We start from the raw sequence: 22176 nt of genomic DNA, 5'->3' as shown, positions 1-22176 counted from the left end.
TTAGGCTTTGTTTGGTTAGGTGAAAAGTTTGGAAACAGTTAGAAAAGAAAGGAAAGAGAAAAATTTAAAATACTTTTATGCTACGTTTGGTGTGCAAGAATGAAATGAAATATAAGTGGGAATGGAATGAAAATGGGAATAGAATGGAATGACTATTCACATTCTATTGTTTGATTGTAAATATGAAATGTTTAGGAATGGAATGATAATAACCATTCTAATATTTGATTTGATCATTTTAAAATTTAGAATAGAATAAATTTCTAATTGAATTTTCCAAAATATCCCTCATAGTTATAAATAAATTAAATTAAAAAAAATGACATTCTTTAATAATTTTTTAAAAATAAATGGTGGCAGTGGTGGTGATGATTGCGGAAAATAGTGATGGTAGCGGTGGTGAAAGGCGGCGGCGGCGGTGGAAAGTGGTGGGCAATGGTGAAATTCGGTGGCGGTGGTGGTGGTGAAAGGCGGAGGTGGTTGTGTGGAAGGTAATAGTGGTTTTTAAACTTGGAACATGAGGGTTTTTTGGGAAGTTGACTTTTTTTAAAAAAAAATTTACTTGGAAATGGAATGATCATTCCTAGGTTTAATTGTAGAATGGATTTCATTCCAATGGAATGACCATTCCCACTTTAAATTGTATACCAAACAAAAGAATGGTTGAAATAGGCATTCCATTCCATTCCATTCCTGCACACCAAACGTAGTGTTAGAATTTGGATAGATAGAAAGAGAAACCTAATGGAAAATTGAGTGTTTTCCTAAAAAAAAATTCACAAAAAAGAACACGCAAAAATTTTATTTTCATATGAAAGAAGCGCCTATTTATTTGCAGTTCCTATTTTATCCAGTAACTTAATTGTGCTTCTATTATAAGGTAACTTTTCTCCAAAACAATTTCTATTATGAGGTAAGTTCGCAATGCAAATTATACAGTTATATATATAGACTATCAACGATAATTTGGATAAAATTGCTCAAAATAGATCTTGCTTCTAAATATATATTTTTTATTTTTTTAATTGTCTGTTGCGTGTGTGTGTGCGTATATATATAATATTGGATTTTTCTCCCAAACTGTAGTATTGCCTCTTCATCTCTAATTTTTTATTTTTTTTAATTTGTTTATCTTAAACTAATAATTAGTTTTAGTTAAGAAAATATTATAAAGTCTTATTCTAAATATAAATAACAAAAATGAATATATACAATTATATATTTGAATTTAATAATCCATTATTTTACTTTATAAGGGTAGTTTTGTTTTGCATAATTACTTTCTTTTCATTTTCATACTATCCAAACTAACAAACTAATATTTTTCTACAATTTTCTTGAATAAATTAATGCATGCTAGAAATTTTCTTTTCTTTTCTATTCATTCACTTCATTTTTCTTTCACTTTGTATTTATTTTCTTACTTATTTCCATCTAACCAAACAGAGCCTTAGGTTTTTTTTATTATATTTATTTTTTTATATAATATTTTTTCAAATTTCCTTTTACATGTATTTTGTGAATTCAAAATTGTACTCTTAGTATTTCAAGAACATTTAGACCCCATTTGGCGTGCGTTTTGTTTCTGATTTTTTTTTTTGACTGCTACAGTATCGATTTTGGCAACAAAAATATGTTTGGTACAGCCTTATTTTATTTTAGACAATGCTAAAACACTTTGTATACAGTAGCCCAAAATCAAAATACCAAAAAAATATTTTTTTCTTATTTTGACAACTGTTCATGACCCAAAATCATAACTGTGCATATTTCTGTTTTCGACATTTTCACATCAAAACATCATTCCCAAACTTGCTTCCAATTTTTTTTCAAAACACTCGTACAACAAAAATACTGTTTCTATTTTAGTAAAAAATAAAACGCCAAAAACAAAACGCATATCAAACAAACCCTTATGATCTTCACTTTATTTTGAAGTACCAAAAGAGAGCAAGTGGGAACTCTACCATTGTACATTAAATCGTGCTAACATTTTCAATGGGTGACAACTGACCATATCAAGAGAGAGAGGATTGTGGTCCCATTACAGCCGTTGTGGATGGAACCTACAACTCCCTCTTGCAAACCTACTTTAGAGTTTCCTTGTGTTGGTGAGCTTCCCATCTCTTATTTCTTTTATTTATTTGTAGGGATGACAATTTGTGTTCGTAGATCGTGTTCATGTCCTGTCAATATAAGGATATTACACTAAATAGGTGAACTTAAAGTCAACTCATTTAATAATCGTGCTAAGAATTATCAACACTAACTCAACCCATTTATTAAACAAGTAAACGTGTTAATCCGTTTAATGACCTGTTTATCAAAATAAGACATTTAATATTTAATTAAATACTAAATAATAGGAAAAAAAAATTGTCATAATTAAAAAGAAAAATCATAAGGCATAAACAAGAATTATGTTGAAATGACTTAACTATTCATATTAATTGGGTTTAAACAGGTAACATATTATATAAGTTATATTCACGATTATAACATGTTGACTTAAATGAGTCATAAACGGGTTATACGGGTTAAACCTCTCAACCCTAACCCGACACGGTTAAGTAAGCAGGTTAATCGTGTCGACCCTTTTATGACCCAAACCCTTTTAATTTGTGTCGTATTTTCGTGTCGTATCATAATTTGCCACCCTTATTTGTTTAGAGTTTGGATGACAAATTTACCCTTTCGGTAGTAAAACAGAGTTAAGAAAATAATTTCGACTGTATCAAATTAAAAATTTTCTTTGAAGACCAAGACTAACAATTTAATCCGTTTCTCTTTATCCGGGTCCCAAAACAGTGAAATTTTTTAATTTTATTTGTGGAAAAAGGAAATTTTTTATTTTATTTGTGGAAAAAGGAAAATTTTGAAGTTGGGGTTACGTGGAAAAATATAGGTGATAGTCGCGTACGTAGTTTGATAAAGTCCATTGTTTTTTAGTTGATTCAGAAGAAATGATTTCAACAGCTCTTATTGTGAACTTACACGCGCTTGAGGTAACAATCCACTCACGACCACCACCTAATACATTGCACCAACCTATTTATTGCCAATTTTGTTCTTATGTACATGAAAAAATTGATGACATACACTTGATCAAACAATTGGAAATTTAGAATTGGTCATGAGATGTTGGTTGTAAAAATAATTGAACGAGTCAGTCAACTGTGTCACACCATGGATGACCTAAGAAGTAAGAACCAATCGAACATAAAAGTCAACGAGGCCCTTATGATTCATGTAACTTATGCATATGGCAATCTCTTTTTCTTCTCATTGTTGGCTATTACCCACCACTCACCGAGGCCAACACAACCCTAGCAAAATTATTAAATGATTTGGAATTATATTATCATTCGGAATTAATAATCATGGCATCAAAAAATTATCCAATATTATATTGTTTTTACTATTGAACATGTCATGACACAATAAGATTAGATAAAGTTAACATATTTGATGTCGTGACATATTCTGATTCGGTGGAAGCATATAGTACGTCTTAGAATATCAAATCATTTCTCTTCTAATTAGAGGGAAAATTATAGACAGAGATATATATGTGTTATATATATATAATATTATATGAGTATGTGCAGATGAAGAAAGAGAACTGAGACCTCTTTCCCTACCCACTAGTTAGCTTTTGTCAAAAATTAAGTGAAAGTGTAAAAAAGGGAAAAGAATGGATAAAATACATTATTTCTCTTTCTTTTAAAATGTATGGATTTGTATATTTATCCATAACATGTATATTACATTCCTTTCATCCTACTCAGCCAAATAAAAAAGACATAGGGATAGACCTTCCTTTAACCCAATTCTTTTCATCCCTCCTAACAAACGTAGCATTAGTAGTTTTAACCAATCATTAAATATATACTAATGCTTTGTTTGGTAGATTGAGGAAAGAGGTGGGGAGGAAGATAGAGTGGAAGGACGAATTTCATTTGTTCCATAGAAGAGAGATACTAAGAAAAACGACAATAAAAGTGGCAAATCATCATTTTTCTTTGACAAATTTTATCTCGACCTCCAAATATAGACGAGGGTAACTATAGACGAGGGTAACGATAGAAAACAAGTGGGGCTATAGAAGTTTTAAATTACTACTATCCTAAATTATATAAACAAACACTAAAAATTTTTTACTATCCTAATTTAAAACTCTCTTCTTCCCTTAACAAACACAATAAATTATAAACTTATTCTCTTTTCTTCTATCCAACCGAACAAAAAGAGAGAATGATACAATCTCCTCTCTAAAAATATCTCATCCGTCCAAATTTTCTTTCCATACCAAACTAATTAAGCATAAAGAAATATTAATTATGTGTCTTGTGGTGGTTGTTCCTTTGATTAACCAAGTGTGTTTTGTCGTGTGGGGAAGAACAATGCTTACTGGCATATAAGTTAGATCTAAAACATTCAGACTTTATCACTTTAGATAGATATGTTTTAAGTGATAAAACATAAATTCCAAATAAAATATAGATACATTATTTCTCTTTCTTTTAAAATGTATGGATTCATATATTTATCCATAACATATATATTACATTCCTTACATCCTACTCCACCAAATATAAAAGACATAGGGATAGACCTTCCTTTTACCCAATTCTTTTCATCCCTCCTAACAAATGTAGCGTTAGTAGTTTTAATCAATCATTAGATATATGCTAATGCTTTGTTTGGTAGATTGAAGAAAGAGGTGCGGGGGAAGATAAAGAGTCGGAGGACGAATTTCATCTGTTCGATAGAAGAGAGATACTAAGAAAAAAAATAATAGAAGTGATAAATCATCATTTTTCTTATGCAAATTTTATCTCCACCTCCAAATATAGATGAGGGTAACGAGAGAAAACAAATGGAGCTATAGAAGTTTTAAATTACTATTATCCTAAATTATATAAACAAACACTAAAAAAATTTTATTATCCTAAATTAAAACTCTCTTCTTCCCTTAACAAACACGATAAATTATAAACTTATTCTCTTATCTTTCATCCAACTGAACAAAAAGAAGAAATGATACAATCACTTCTCTAAAAATATCTCATCAGTCCAAATTTTTCTTTCCATAACAATCTAATTAAGCATAAAGAAATATTACTTATGTGTCTTGTGGTGGTTATTCCTTTGATTAACTAAGTGTGTTTTGTGGTGGGGAAGAACAATGCTTATTAGAGCATTTCCAATGCTAAAACCTATTTTTGTATGCTAAATCTATATTTTGACAGGTGTTACAGTGCCAAAATGCTACATTTTAGCAATTCTACTCCAATGGTACATTCCACGCAAAATTCTTTTTCAACTACCATTCCTACCATTTATATTTGCATCAGTAATATTAATATTAGGCACATTCCAAGTCAAATTGTAGATATCAAAAGGAAATTAAAATTAAACCTAATTAAAAAGAAATACAAATCTAAAACATCTAGTAAAAAAAGGACCAAAATAAACAAATTTTTTATAATTTTTTTACCACTATTTGTGAATTAATTTTTTTATATAATTTTTTTTTTCAAAAATTTATATATATATTATATATTATATATGTATATTATATATATAATATACATATAAAGATGCAAGTGGATAATGACCGGTGAGAAACGGCACCGTTTTGGAAAATGAGAGACTTGCCAAAAAAATTTGGCAGCTGCCATATATAAGAAGAAATTTGAGAATCTCAAATTTTGAGAGCTCAAATAAGAGCCCATTGGAAAGGCCCTTTTTTACCCAACTCTCATATTTTGAGTTTGAGAGACCCAAATGAGAGAGCATTGGAGTTGCTCGACCTAAAACATTTGGACTTTATCACTTTAGATATATATGTTTTAAGTGATAAAACATAAATTCCAAATGAAATATAGATACATAAATATAAATAAATAATCTTTCCGACTAGTATTTTAGGTCCAACTTATTGGCTCAAATATAACTTTTTTTTTTTTTTTTTTTTTTTTAAGTGAGAATCATACAAACTAATGGCCACCAATTATGACTGAATGATAACACAATGTGTAGGCATAATGACATCAAAAGATAGAGGATGCATTGTACATGAAACTTGTAGTTTACTGGACTTCTTTTCTCACTGGGTTAGTTTACTCCAACAAATATCATTGTACATGAAAAGTCCATTTGTAGTTAAATTGAACCTTAAATTTTTCTATTTTGTTTGGGCAGGCCCGGCCCGGCCCAACCCAGCATGCTTAATGCAACGTCAGTCATGCAAGCATAGCCCACGATAGATCTGGGTTGGATCGAACCCCATCCCATTCAATATCATTTTAAATTCAATTACTTCTCTCTGTACTTGATTTTTACTTGAACACAGTTAAATAAAGCCTTTGATTATTATAGCAAGCTTGAAAAAATAAAAATAAAAATAAAAACAAAACAAAACAGAAAATGAAGCCCAAAAACCAAAAGGGTGTTAATATTAACCAAGTCGCGGCCCACCAGAAAATATGTACCAACACTTGCAGGAAATGGCTAAACCCAAGGTGATACCTAAAAATTTATTTTGAAATTTTTTTTAAATAATAATAATAAACACTTAGTAGATTGGGTTATTTAATCAAAAATCTGATTAATTACAAATCGATTATGGATTTATTCACAAATAATTCTTCGAATTATTGGATCAAGACCCAACCCTGATTTGGTTGAAATCTAATATAGTGGAAAGTAGTGTAAGACTTTGTCACAAAATCTCAAGTATTGCGAAAAATAGTAAATGAATAAAAACATTTTACAAGCAACAAAAAAAATAATAAATACAAAAACCCTGATATAATTACTTTTTCTTTTTAAATAAAAAAAACAATTCTATTTCAAATATTTCATATTCAAATATATAAATTTATGGAGCAGTATAATTATATACAACGTTTCTTAAATTTTGATTTTTTTAAATAGTGTTGATCGTAACCTTGACATCTCATCAATTCAAAAAAATAAAATAAAAGGATTTTACACAAGTTTTGGATGATTTATCACAATCAATATTTGCCATCATAAGTCAAGTTTCATGGAAATTTAGGGCTTGTTTGACAATCAATTTTTTTGTTTTGTGTTTTTGTTAGTATATTATAGCAAAGCCAAACATTGAAATACATTTGATAACTTTTGTTGCGTTTGAATTTGTCGAGAAAAGAATTAGATAAAAAAATATCAAATAGCAGTGTAAAATAATTTTTAAAAAATTACCCCTTTTTAACCGACCATTTTATTTTCAATTTTGTAATTTTTTTTTTTTTTTTTTTTTTTTTTTATCAAACAGTTTTTGCATTTTTACTTTCAAAAATTTGTAACAAATTTTATATTACCAAACATGTTTTCAAGTGCAAACTACAGTTACCAAACATGGCCTTACTAATACATGAAGTAATAATAATAATAATGATAATTCATAATTTTCGTTTTTTGTCGAACTTGTTCGCTTTGCCAAATAAAACAAAAGGAGAGAAGAAAAAAAGTAGGATTGAGAGAATAGCAAAAAGAAAAAACTGTGCGCCTAATCACGTGATAGTCACGTGGAGAATATTATCCTCAAAACATTAAACAAAAATAAAAAGAGTCGTACACAAAAATAAGTCATTTGATGATCAACTGAAAACGGTCCAATTTATCTACCGGATAAGGGCTCGTCGGAGCTCCTCAGCCAGCAAACCCGGCGCACTCAGGTGGGGCAAGTGGCCCTCAATGTCCAACATCACCACCGTGTTCGGCCCACCAAGGTTATCCTTCAAATACTCCGCCACCGTCGGCGGCACACACATGTCCTTAGCAGTCTGAATAATACAACATGGCACCGTAACCATTTTCAAAATCCCCCTCAAATCACTTCTAAACACGGTCTGTGACACCAGCAATGATATGTCTGGCCTCATGTTGAACAAAGTCCTGCTGAATTCCTGAACTGCCACCGGAACATCGGCTCCGACCGCCAACGGAGCCGTTCCCTTAACCCATGCCTCATAATTGGCCTCCATTGCTACAAACACTTCCTCAATTTCGTCTTGCTCAAACCCACCATGGTAATCCCTATCGTTTAAGAATCTGTAAATCAACACACACATTTTTTCAAATTCATCAATCTTTACAAACTATATGAAAATCTATAATACCCTACTCTCCAAATATTATACACTTTCTCGTGCAGTTTTTTAATACAATTATATTTATTTTTAATACATTAACTGTATTTATTTTAATCAAAATTTTTTAAAAAAAGTTGAAAAATTATTGAAGTGGAGAAGTATACTTTAGTATTTTTTAACACAATTAAATTTATTTTTAATATATTAAATTAATGTATTTTAATTAGATTTAATAGGCTAAAAAACAGAATAAATGTATTAAAAATTATTATATTAAAAAAACGCTGAAAAACAAAAGTAAATGTTTTAAAAAACAGAATTAATCCATACCACTATTCTAAAATTATATTATATATATTACTCCTACCTTGGAGAAGCGCCGATGAGGATGAGTTTAGTGAAGAGCTCCGGGCGGCGAATGGAAGCTAGGATTCCGATCATGGCGGAGACGGAGTGGCCGACATAGGAGCAGCGATCGACGCTGAGAACGTCGAGGATGTGGAGGAGGTCGTCGACGTAGGCATGGAGAGAGGTGTAGCGCTGGAAATCGAAGTGGTCGGGGTTGACACTGCCGGCACAGACAAGGTCGTAGAGTATGACAGTGTAGTGAGGCAAGAAATAGGGCAGAATGCGGTTCCAGGCCGACTGGTCGGTGCCGAAGCCGTGGGCTAGGACGAGGATCCTCTCGCCGGAGCCGACCACCTGGACGTTCAGGGCATCCAAGAGGTGATGACCCATTTGTGGGAGTTCCGACAAGATATGTGGTTGGAGAGAGAATGGTATCGGTAGGTATAAGTTGCCTTTTATATATATGTCTGCTTAGTGCTTTGTTTGACTATATCTAATAGTAGTAGATATTTTTCATTTTTTTTTTTTTTTTTTTTGCCTTTCTATTTGGTACCAATAAACTCACGCACCAATGTTATGGTTGTGAATGATGGGAAACTTTGTTTGAAAACGTGACAGCTAAATCTGGAATGTATGAACCTAGAATTAAAATTTTGATATATATATACTTTTATGGTATGTTTCATGGTTGTAACTGTCAGTTACACCAACTATTGCAATGATTAATTTTTAGAAGGTTGAAATTCTACTTAGCAAAAGTTGGAATGGGTAAGATTTTTGAATTGTTTATGTTTTAATTTGGACTTACCCGATTTGGTTTTACTTTCCTGCCAAGCTATATAGTACGGACACGGATACCGAACACAAATATGAACACATACACGTTAATAAGTTAAATTTTTTAAAAGTAAGAAGCGTGAATATGACTACATATAAATATAAATTTTTATTTTAATACTTTTATTTAATAATAGTATTATAAAACTTTAATTCATTTATAATTTATATACTAAGAGTTACTCTGAAATGAAATAAAAAATGATATTATGTCATTATTGTAATGATTTTTATATTATATATACCAGTATTTCACTACTTTTATCATAATAGTTGATAGGGAAAAATAAACTTAACCTACTTTGACCTAACGATAGAAGTAACTAAATATTGACCTAACGATAGACCTCTTCGACTTTCGAATTATGATATTTCGTTATCAAGGATGAGATAAGATGATGTGGTTCAATAGGGTAATGATATTCTTGGCACAACTTGAAAAAGTCGAAGAGGTCTACGACAAAAAACTATTACTAAATCCCTGCATTTCTTTTAGACCTCCGGTGACTGACTTGATCATCGGAGAGCTCTTGGCAGGCATCACACCGGTGTCGTCAAGATTTATCGATCATCTACTCTCTTCTTTGCAAGAAAACGGTGTCGTATCGGATCGCGTAGATTTCTCCCCCAACAGTTGGCGCCGTCTGTGGGAAACGACGATTCCCTTAAATCAATAAATTACTCGGTTGGGTATATGCATTTGCGGTCCGGTATGGTAACTGGAAAAGAAACATCGTTGCAGGTATCCAGTCAAAGAGAAGTGTCTAGTGAACACCCAAACGTCACGAATGACCAGGAACAGTTTGTAGCGTTAGAACTACAGGTCCAAACCCTAAATCAGGGTATGGACCAGTTGATCTAGCAAAATGCAGAGATCCTGCAACATCTTATCCCAACGGGACCACCACCTCAACAAGAATTGTCCGACCCATATCCTCCCAATCTGAATCATGGGGGAGAAAAGGAGGAGGACCGAGAAAACGATCTTTCTCACGAGTTCGAGGCAGAACAAAGCCAAGTCGGAAACCGACATAGAGAACCTCCTTCTCCACCTCCGCGGAATCCCTAGCCTCAAACAGGCACAACCTTCTGTGTTAAGGAAGAGACAGAGAAAGTTACCTATTTTGACCTACAGATCGATGATCTCAAGGCGAAAAATGGAAGTTGTAATACAGGCTATGAAAGAGAAAAGTCTTGCCACCATAGATGACCTGGTGCAGAGGACCAACTTGCCGTTTAGCCCCGCCGTTATGAAATGCCCCCTGTCTAGCAAGTTCAGGATGTCCTCGTTCGAAAGCTTCGATGGGACCAAAAATTTTCTCGATTACCTGGAGACCTTTCAAGCTCTTATGCATTTACATGCCGTGCCAAATGAAATCATGTGCCAAGCTTTTCCCACTACACTTAAGGGATCGGCAAGAGTTTGGTTCAACAATCTGAAACCAGGAACCATCAACACCTTCGAAGAACTGAGTAAGCAGTTTGTGAGCCATTTCATTGCAAGTCAGAGGCATAGGAGGCCGGCCACCTACCTACTTACCGTGAAGGAACAGAAGAGAGAGTCGATCCCGGAATACATCACTCGATTCAACACAGAGATGTTGCAGGTAGAAGAGGTGGACGACAAGGTGGTTTTAACCACTTTCATAAGAGGACTCCAAACCTCCAGATTCTTGTTCTCTTTATCAAAAGAACCTCCCACCAGCATGGCAGAGTTGTTGATCAGAGCGCAGAAACACATGAACGCTAAAGACGCCATGAATGCACGGAAGGGAAAGGAATGAGAAGACAAGAAGAGATCAGCCCCTCTCGTCAGTGATGAAAAGGATACCAAATATAAGAGATCATTTTTCAGCCAAACGATATGACATGTCATAAGAAGGACTCAGATAAGTATACCAACTAAAAATTGTCTCACAATTAGAATTAACCTTATCAAGTCATTCAAAATAAAGACTGGGGGCATCTCAGTTAATCATTTCAAATGGAGGGTAGCTCCCTCACGTGTTATTTTGTTTTCAATAAGCCTTGAGGCAATGATAGTCTTTAATAAAATTCCTTTCAGTTGTATTAACTCATGGTCAGCTATCTTAATTCTTGCAATATCCCCTTATTACAAGGGATGATAATGAATATCCTGTATTATAAGGACCCGGGCTGAATGAATCCCGTAAACAATATCCCCGTATTACAAGGGATGATAACAAGTGTCCTGTATTATAAGGACCCGGGCTGGATGAATCCCGTAATCAATGTCCCCGTATTGTAAGAGATAGTAAATAAGTGTCATGTACTAAAAGGACCCGGGCTGAATGAATCCAGTAATCAATGTCCCTGTACTGTAAGGGATAGTAAATAAGTGTCCTGTACTAAAAAGACCCGGGCTGAATGAATCCCGTAATCAATATCCCCGTACTATAAGGGATAATAAATAAGTATCATGTACTAAAATGACTCGGGCTGAATGAATCCCGTAATCAATGCCCCCATACTATAAGGGATAGTAAATAAATGTCATGTACTAAAAGGACCTGGGCTGAATGAATCCCGTAATCAATATCCCCGTATTATACAAGATAGTAAATAAGTGTCATGTACTAAAGGGATGAGCTGAGTGAAACTTGTAAAAACTAATTCCCTTATTAAATGGACGACGAGCTAAGTGAAACTCGTAAAATTTATTCCCTTACCAAAGGGATGGGCTAACTAAAGCTCGTAAAAAAACTTACCCGCGGGAAGATTACCCAAGGGGAAAAGTACCCAAGGGAAGAGTGCCCAAGGGTACAAATATATATATATTGTTCAAGTGAATAGAACCCGTGACACTGTTCTCGAGAGAACAGTGCCAAGGGCCAAAAAAAAAAAAAAACACTTACCCGCAATCATAGTACCCAAGGGAAGAGTGTCTAAAGGAACATTATCTAAGGGAAAAAGTACCCAAAGGAAGAGTGCCCAAGGGTACCAAAAAAAGATATATATATTGTTCAAGTGAACAGTACCATGACACTATTCCGAAGGGAACAGTGCCAAGGGTAAAAAAAAAAAAAAAAAAAAAAAAAAAAAAACACTTACCCGTGGTCATAGTATCCAAGGGAAGAGTACCCCAGGGAAGAGAACCCAAGGGAACATTACCCAAGGGTACGAAAAAAAAAAAATAAATAAATAATAAATTTACTGTTCAAGTGAACAGTACCCGTGGTACTATTCTCGAGGGAGTAGTGCCAAGGGCAAGAGGAAAAAAAAAAAAAAAAAACCACGGGAACAGTATCCGAAGGTGAATAAATAAATTTTACATTCCCAAAGCTAGACGAGCAAGCTTAGGAATGAGGGGCAACTGATAAGGAAAAATAAACTTAACCTACATTGACCTAACGATAAGGGCAACTAAGTGTTAACCAGTCGTCAGACCTCTTCGACTTTCGAATTATGATATTTCGTTATCAAGGATGAGATAAGATGATGTGGTTCAACAGGGTAAGGATAACCTTGGCACAACTTGAGAAAGTTAAAGGGGTAGATCATATCCACGACAAAAAACTATTACTAAATCCCTGCATTTCTTTTAGACCTCTGGTGACTGACTTGATCGTCGGAGAGGTCTTGGCAGGCACCACTCCGGTGTCGTCAAGATTCATTGATCATCTACTCTCTTTTTTGCAGAAAAACAATGTCGTATCGGACCGCGTAAATTTCTCCCCCAACAGTAGTATTCATATTATTTTCAAGATATGTGAGTAGACTTATGTTAGAAATGTTCGAGAAGTGTCTAAAATAATAAAATTAATTTTGATTTATGGACACGTATATAAAGTGTCGAACACGTATTCGAGAAGTGTCGGTGTCCGGCATGGGTATGACTCCTTCGTAGAAGTATCCGTGTTTCTTAACTACCAAGAGATGAGCTAAAAAAGAGGATTAATTACACTCAAAAAAATAAAAAAAAAAAGAAAAAAAAAAGAGGTTAATTACACTCATACCATCTGAGGTTTACTCTATTGACAGTTAAATGAAATTTCTCATATTTGAACACTCACACCTCACGGTTAATTACACTTACACCCCATGTGATTGTTAAAAAGGAACTAAGATTTATCTGTTTGTCAATAGAACAAACTTAAAAGGGTACAAGTATAATTAGATTCAATTACACTCATACCCTTTTAGAATTGCTCTATCAACGACAACCAGATAAAAACTTAATTGATTTTTAAACACACGTTTCAGATTAATTACACTCACACCCCTCATAATGGTTCAAAAAGAGCTAAGTTTCATATATCTGTCAAACAAGAGAGTGTGCCATTAACCAAAAAAAAAATAAAAATGCAGAGAAGTAATGGAGTTTGGGCCCCCTGGCAACTGGCATGTTTATTGACAAGTTTCCATAGCCTCTGAATTCTTCTGACTCTTCTGAGGGTCATTGTGCTTATCTTATCTACACTTTTCTTTTTATCTTCTATACTTTCTTACACTTTGTAGTTTAGTGTTCAACTTTATGAGGACTTTGTCCTGGATGGAATAAAATATTCCATTAATAAAGTGATGAAATTTATTTTTTAAAATGGTGGGTTTAAGAGTATAAAAAGATGTTGTTTTCTAACTTGCCAAAGGTTTATTTTATATATATATAATAAACCTTCCGTAAGTTAGAAAACCTTCCGCAAGTTAGAAAACAACCTCCATGTACTATCATCTCTATCTCAAAAAAAAAAAAATGTTATATTTAAGAAAACGTGACTAATAAAATTTTTGTCCCAAAAGAGACGTTAGTATATTAGTAAAAGGAAAAAACATTACTATATTAGGAGTGTTTGAAACTCAAATGATGCTTATACCAGACCATAATTTAGAAATGGAGGATATGCTTATACCAGACCATGATTTAGACATGGAGGATAACACCGATTGACATTAGATTGGGCTTTTTAGGCGTGCCTTAAGAGGTAAGTCCACACGTCTTCTGATGTGAAAGGTTTGAGTGGATTTAAAATGTGTCATCTAGTCCCTAATATTATAAATTATCTTTGCTCTATTTATTTTTACTTCAGTGATTTGGAATCTATTCCTAATTTTTATTGATTTATATAGGTTATTTCAAGGTATCTTTTTATAAGCATATATATATATATATATATATATATATATATATAAATTAGTAAAAGACATGTGATAAAAAGTTATATTATAATCTTAATTAAAAAAATTATACAAACTTATCAAAAAAAAAATTTCTTTCACAAATAATTAATTTGTAACTTCATTGAGTAATTGAATTTTCAAATATTTATGAAGTCCAATATTTTGTCTTTTGCATATTCATTAATAAAAAACGGGATTCTAATAGTAAAGATTAAAGTTTAATGGGTTATAATTTGTCATTTAAATAATTCTTAACTACAATATAAATAGTAATTTTAGATAAATGTTAAATTCCATATTTTCTAAAAATTAGTAACTTCTTTGAGTAATTGAAATTTTAATTATTATGAAGTCAAATATTTTGTGTTTTGGACATTTATTAGTAACAAATAGGATTATAAGTGTAAAGATTAAAGTTTAAGGGGTTACAATTTCTCATTTAAATAATACATAACTATGATAATATAAATAGTAATTTCAAATAAATGATAAAATTCACATTTGCTAAAAATTACTCCAACTAAATGTGTAAAATAGTTCTAATATTTAGTGGGAGAATGATATAAGTTTTTTAATATTATATATTTCTTTCTTTAATTAGATTTCCTTTTACTGAATTAAATAAAAAAATTAATATTAAACATTAATGTACTGAAGTACTGAAAATCAATAATGTATTTCCTTCTCTAATAAATAAGTTTTTAAATATTATATTTTAATGTGTTTCATTCTCTAATTATATTTTTTAATATTATATATTTCCTTTTCTAATTAGATTTCATTTTATTGAATTTCAATATTTCCTACTACCTATATTATTATTATTATTAACTAAATAAATAAATTAAATTTTCTTTTATTAAATTTTATTATTTATAATCAATGTACCGAAATATTGAAACTCTTTGTATTTTTAACATATATATATATATATTGTTTTCACCATAAATAGACGCAAAGTTGATAATTTCAAACAACTTTTCTCATTAATGCGATTCAAGTTTTCTCAATAAATATTTTATACCTAGAGGTTCTAATAAGTCATTAATCACAATAACTTGGGTAAATTAAACTCACCTCCCATTGACATCCCATCTTGTTTGTCAAATTATAATAACCTCTTGTCAGATTTGTAATTATATTTCTATCCTTATATATATTGTATTGTATTAGAATAATCATGTCTTCCAAAGGTAGAATTGAAATTTGAAAAGTTACAAAATTATTGACATCAATATTTTTTTGTCACTGACTATGTACGAAGGGAGGTATTTGTCATTTACATACAAATATCAAGAGATACAAGTGTAATTTGGCAACAAAGTGGAGGCTGGGCAAGGTTAGTGTACATAAAACCTTAGGGGAGGACAATGTAATTTACCCTAATAACTCCATAACTTCCGGTTCATCAGTCTCACCAAAACCTTTCACCTCAGATAAGTTTTGCTTTGTTGGACTAATTGCTTTGTTGGACTAATAGATTGGATTATCAACCAACCAGTAAAATCCACCAGGTAACTAGATTAGACTTCTAATATATATGCTCTAAAAATTATTATATGGTCCCGGATCATTGGTACGGTCTCGGGCCAATCATAGCCACCACACAAGTCAATCTTATTCAGAAAAAAAAAAAAAAAAACTAAACTGCATCTTAATTGATGATTGACTCAAGATCATTTAATAATTTTCCATCTATGTTCCAAACAAACAAAACCCAAGCCAAATATAGCCATTATATATTTTTTTACATTGGCAAGAAACACTTGAACCCACTCACACCCACTTTTTTGCCCATAATCGAGCTCAAACCCCTTCCCTTCCTTTTAAAAATGAGGAGGTTATATCATTGGACTATATGCATTTTGGTCAAGCACAACCATTTGTGATGTAGAACAGATTACTGATTGTGGAGGGAAAAAAAACTCCCTCCAATAAGAAGCGCACACGTCACCACTACCCATATCTACATTCCAAGGACATATAAGGCCGATCATGCTCAAGCCCAAATTGAGGGTATTTACAGCCCAAGACCATTGTTAGTTATCCTCCAACTTCCATCAAGGCCGAATCAAGAAGTCATCAGCCCAGCTTGTCGTCAGCCCAGCGTATGAGTATTTAACATCCGGCCTGTTACCCAAGCCCAGCCGGATCAAAATATATTCAGCCCAAGAATGCGCAAATCCTACCATTTGAAGGATTTACTGTAGAAGGAAAATTCGGATAGGAAGTTCTGTACAAGGCAATTTCTATGTATGGAAGATTCGACAATGGAAAGAACTCTATTAGAAAAGAAGGGTTATATAGAAAGAATTGGAGGGCAAGCAACGCGAGTCCTACCATAATTTTGCAATCTTTTGTATATAAATAGAGGCTAAGACCTCCAATAAAGGATCAAGCAATTCCACACTTCTCTATACATTGTTCTTATTTATTTTTATTGTTTTTGAGTGAGTTGTTTTATTTTTCTCAGTCATTATTGGTTGAGCGAAATTTTGCACCTACACTTTGGCGCCGTCTGTGGGAAGCGTGTACAAATATACTCCCACTTGTTCTTCAAATTAAATCCTTTAGTCGTGTCAGGAATGTCAAACGGAGATTCAGCAATGAATCAACAGATAGAACTGATGCAAAAGATGCGAGAAGGGTTTTTGCACCAATTTGAGACACTCCGGCAAGCAAACATACGAGTGTCGCCCAGATAGCTGCGTTTCAGCAGCAGACTCATACGCTGCACACGGCCACGGCCATGGCCAGGCTAACGCCACAACCACCACCAGGCGATGCTGCGGCACCACCTCTCACCCGGAATTTACCTCCGGTTCACGAGCCTCCAGCCAACGAGACACCACCCAACGGGGCTCGACTTAGAGAGGCGCAGCAAAAGCAAGGGACGAGGTCTGAGGCGGTTGCTTCGGATAATCTCCCGCATCGCACACAGGACGAACAGGCCGAGTCCAACCATAGGCTTACGGTATGGTCCAATGGCGTTCCAGATGGCGCACGTGTACAAGATGCATTCGATGAAAAAAAGTTCTTGAGAGTCCAGACACCAGCCGAGATGGCTAGAGAGCACAAGAACTCCTTGGTCAAGACCCCCTTTACTGACGAGGTGTACCTTGTGGAGAGGCCGAAGAAGTTCACTATGCCATCCTTCACCCAGTTCGATGGGGCAGGCGACCCTTCTCGGCATCTTGATCATTATGCGCAAAAGATGGCATTGGACGATCATAACGATCCGTGGATGTGTAAGGTTTTTCCTACCAGTTTAACCGGAGCAGCGTTAGAATAGTTCAGGAATAGGCCACACAAGTCTATCCCTGACTATGAGACCTTGTGCACTATGTTCTTAGCCCAGTATTGCGGAAATAAGAAGCAGAAGAAAAGTATAGTCAGCCTTTTTACCATAAAGCAAAGGAAGGGAGAAACTCTGCAAGATTTTTTATCCAGATTTAACATGGAGGCCTCGGAGATAGCAGATTGCCATCCTGCCACGGCAATCGAAACATTTAAGTTGGCAATGATCCAGGGAACCAAGTTTCACACATCCTTGGTCAAATATTCCCCCCCGGATATGCAGACTTTGAATGCTAGGGCACAAATCTACATTCGGTTGGAGGAAAACGTAGCTCACCGTGCGCAGCACGCTACCCTCGTCACAGTGGAAAACAAGTCTCGAGAGAAAGCTGCGAGCACAAGGATGCAAAAGGTTCCTCATACCGCCACACAAGCCACCCAAGCGTCTGAGAAAAGGCGAAGGACAGAGGACAGGCTTACCCCTCTTCGTACTACCTTGGCGCGCCTATTCCAAGAGAATAAGACGAGGTTCGCGACTCCTCAGCCCATGAAACAACCCTTGGAGCAGAGGGACAAAAACAAACATTGTGCCTACCATAGAGATTATGGGCATACCACCAATGACTGCAGGTCCCTACAGCGACAGGTAGAAAGCATGATAGCGAGAGGAGAATTGGTGGAGTATCTCGCCACGAAGGAGCACGTAAAACCTCGGGAGGTTAACCCTCGACGGGTAGAGGGCAGTCAGGTAAAGGTTATCCATGCTATTCACGGAAGGTCGGAGGATGATGAAGAGTCTGAAGAGTTGTACAGATCTAGGCTGCGAGAGGCTCATAAGTTACGAAGGTTGTCTTCGGTAAACACGGTTGCACCAGGCAGCATCAACATTGGATTCGGTAACAACGATCTTTCTAGAGTCCAGCGCCCACATGAGGACCCCTTGGTCATCAGCCTCCTGGTAGCGAATTACATGATCAGGAGAGTGCTGATAGATCCGGGAAGTAGCGCCAACATCATTACAAAAACAGCTTTTGATCAGTTGAGGATTTCACTATCATCCATCAGGCCAACTTCCGGCCCCCTAATGGGATTTGATGGTACTAAGGTGAATCCGCTTGGGGTGATCGATCTATCCGTTACTGCAGTAAAGAGAACTCTGAAGGAAAATTTCGTCGTGACAGAGATTCATCCATCTTATAACCTCATTATGGGAAGAGGTTGGATCCATCGTATGAACGGAGTCCCTTCTACACTTCATCAAGTAATGAGGTGTTTATCCCCGGATGGCAGGGAGGTCATCGACCTCTGGGGAGACCAGGTTGCTGCCAAAGAATGTTACATGCTAACGCTACACGAAGCAAAGAAAGTGTCGAAATCACCTCAGTCAGAGGCGAATCCCAAAGATGCAATCAAATAGTAGTTACAGTATCCTCTGCCCAAGTATCTCAGGGCAGAGGAAAAATCCGAAGCTGAAGCACCTACCGAGGAGTCCCTCGAAGCTATAGAGGTAGTCCTCGGAGACCCTCAGAAGATCACCTACATTGGCTCATCTTGCACAGCCGAAGAGAAAGAAGCATTGATCGGGGTTATTCGGTGTAATTCGGATGTCTTTGCCTGGGATCACTCGGATATGGTGGGGATCAATCCTACAGTCTCATGCCATAGTCTGAGGGTTAACCCAGAATTCAGGCCAGTCAAGCAATGGCACCGACGGTTCGCACCTGAGCGGAATCGCATAATAGCCGAGGAGGTAAATAAACTGTTACAAGCAGGATTCATTCGAGAGGTGCAATACCCACAATGGCTCTCAAATGTAGTAGTCGTTCAAAAGAAGAATGGGAAATGGAGGGTATGCGTAGATTATACCAACCTTAACAAAGCTTGCCCAAAAGATAGCTTTCCTCTGCCCAAGATTGATCAAATGGTGGATGCTACGACAGGTTATGAAAGGCTCACATTCCTCGACGCATACTCCGGCTATAATCAGATTCCCATGAATCCTGAAGATGAGGAGAAAACTGCTTTCATCACAGAAACGGGCACTTACTGCTACAGAGTGATGCCCTTCGGTCTAAAGAATGCCGGAGCCACCTACCAGCGACTTGTCAATAAAATCTTCAGTAATCTGCTGGGCGATACAGTTGAAGCCTATATCGATGATATGGTGGTTAAAAGTATACGGAAAGAGGACCACCCGAAGCACCTCCAGGAGGTCTTTGATACTCTCAAGAGATACAATATGAAGCTGAACCCCACCAAGTGCTCCTTCGCCGTTTCGTCAGGATAGTTCCTTGGGCACGTCGTAAATAAAAGAGGAATAGAAGTAAGCCCAGCTCAGGCAAAGGCACTCATACAGAACCAGGAGCCTAAAACCCGCAGGGAAGTGCAAGTTCTAACCGGCCGAATTGCGGCTCTCAGCCGGTTCATATCCCGATTATCTGATAAGTATAAACCTTTCTTTGATGCTATTCGATCCAAAAACAAAGATATGTGGGGACCTCAGCAGCAGGAAGCTCTCAATCAATTGAAAAGCTACATGACAAAACCCCCAATCCTTTCTGCTCCAACGCCCGGAGACACTCTCATCCTGTACCTGGCAGTATCGGCTGTAGCAACAAGTGCAGTGTTGATCAAAGAAGAAGACAAGGTTCAGCACCCAATCTTTTACACAAGCAAAACGATGACGGATGCCGAGACACGGTACAGCAAGACAGAAAAGGTAATCCTGGCGTTAATTTATGCCAAGAGGAAACTTCGACATTACTTTGAGTCTCACAGCATAGTAGTACTTACAAGTTTCCCTATACGGGCTATCCTAGCTAAACCAGACCTGTCTGGTCGAATTACAAAATGGGCTATTGAACTTAGCTCTTTTGACATCACCTATGCACCGAAGGTATCTCACAAGGGGTAGTCGGTAGCGGATTTCCTACTAGAGTACGAAGATCAACCTGAGGAACCGACACTTCCAGAGCCATACTGGGAGTTACGAGTTGATGGCTCGTCCAACCGGAAAAGGGCAGGGGCCGGTATTGACATCACAACACCCGAGGGTACCAAGCTGCAGCAGTCAATTTTGCTAGATTTCCCATCTACTAATAACGAGGCCGAGTATGAGGCAATGCTCGCCGGACTTCGGCTAGCTAAACAGCTACAGGTACGATGTTTAAAAGTTTTTAGTGACTCACAGCTTGTGATCAATCAAGTGACAGGGCAATATTCTCCTAAGGAGGAACGTATGAAGTCGTACAAAGATGCTGTAGAGAGTGCTATCCGAGAATTCGATCAAATCGAGTTCCATCAGGTACCACGAGATGAAAATGCCGAAGCAGATCGATTGGCCGCAGCCGCATCATCTTCAGATGAAGAATTGATTCGGCTTGTTCCAATCGATGTTCTCGAAGGACCTAGCATTAATCCCCAGCAAGAGGTGATGGTGATCCCGGAAGTACCACGCGAGCCCTGCTGGATTGATCCAATCGAAGCCTACCTCAAGGAAGGGGTTCTCCCGAATCAGAAAGCTGAGGCAAGGAAGCTTAGGTTTACCGCGGCTAAGTACGCCATCATCAATAACCAGTTGTATCGAAGGTCATTCTCCGGCCCCTATCTCAAGTGTGTAACCCCTACTGAGGCTCTCACAATTCTAAAACAAGTTCATGAAGGAGATTGTGGAAACCACTCCGGAGGAAGATCCCTTGCACACAAAATTCTAACCCAAGGTTATTTCTGGCCATACTTGGCTCGGAATGCCGAGGAATACTCAAGACGATGTGACAAGTGTCAGCGCCATGGTCCATTAAAGCACCAACCTGCCGAGGGTTTGCACGCCATGGCTAATCCATGGCCGTTCGCCCAATGGGGGATTGATATAGTAGGACCATTGCCCAAAACCATGGACAAAAAGGAGCATGTGCTTCTGGCTACGGATTACTTCACCAAGTGGGTGGAAGCTGAAGCCTACTCTAGCATCACCCACGAAGAAGTAAAGCATTTCATTTGGAGCAACATTATTTGCCGGTTTGGGGTACCAAAAGTCATCGTAATGGACAATGGTAAGAACCTCGATAACAGAAGTACAAGGAAATTCTTTAGCGAACATGGAATCTTGCAAAAGTTGGCTGCAGTTAGTCATCCACAAGGCAATGGGCAAGCTGAAATAACTAATCGCACGATATTCGGGTGCTTAAAGAAAAAATTGGAGAAATTGAAGACAAAGTGGTACGAGAATCTCCCTCAAGTGCTTTGGGCCTATCGAACCACTCCAAGACGACCCACGGGAGAAAGCCCATTTGCTATGGCATATGGATCCGAAGCTGTCATTCCCACTGAGTCCATAATCCCAACCCTTCGGATATCCTTGGTACTGGAGGGGAACAATGAGCAACAACTCGAACATAGCCTTGATTTGGTGGACGAAAGGAGAGATGCA

General features: G+C 36.1%; 1 protein-coding gene across 1 annotated transcript; it reads right to left on the bottom strand.

Moving 5' to 3' along the window:
* Nucleotides 1–7399: 7399 nt before the first annotated feature.
* Nucleotides 7400–8983, bottom strand: LOC132279148 (probable strigolactone esterase DAD2). The gene is made up of 2 exons (XM_059781080.1): nt 8494–8983; nt 7400–8085 (listed from the first exon to the last, which is right to left on the bottom strand). The coding sequence occupies exons 1-2, from the start codon at nt 8862–8864 to the stop codon at nt 7656–7658; spliced, it is 801 nt and encodes a 266-aa protein (XP_059637063.1). The 5' UTR covers nt 8865–8983; the 3' UTR covers nt 7400–7655.
* Nucleotides 8984–22176: the final 13193 nt, after the last annotated feature.

The sequence above is a fragment of the Cornus florida genome, unplaced genomic scaffold (genome assembly GCF_030987335.1).
Source record: "Cornus florida cultivar Cherokee Brave unplaced genomic scaffold, ASM3098733v1 CherokeeBrave_3.0.0_Hap2_Chr10, whole genome shotgun sequence".
NCBI classification, from domain to species: Eukaryota; Viridiplantae; Streptophyta; class Magnoliopsida; order Cornales; family Cornaceae; genus Cornus; species Cornus florida.
The sequence above is the reverse complement of the archived record's forward strand: the minus strand, read 5'-3'. Positions and strand labels throughout refer to the sequence as shown.

Bases quoted from the DNA above. Each gene is read 5' to 3' on its own strand.
- LOC132279148 (XM_059781080.1), bottom strand. From the start codon at position 8,864: ATGGGTCATCACCTCTTGGATGCCCTGAACGTCCAGGTGGTCGGCTCC. The intron at 8,086-8,493 runs GTAGGAGTAATA...GTTGATTTACAG, and splicing joins CTCATCGGCGCTTCTCCAAG to ATTCTTAAACGATAGGGATT.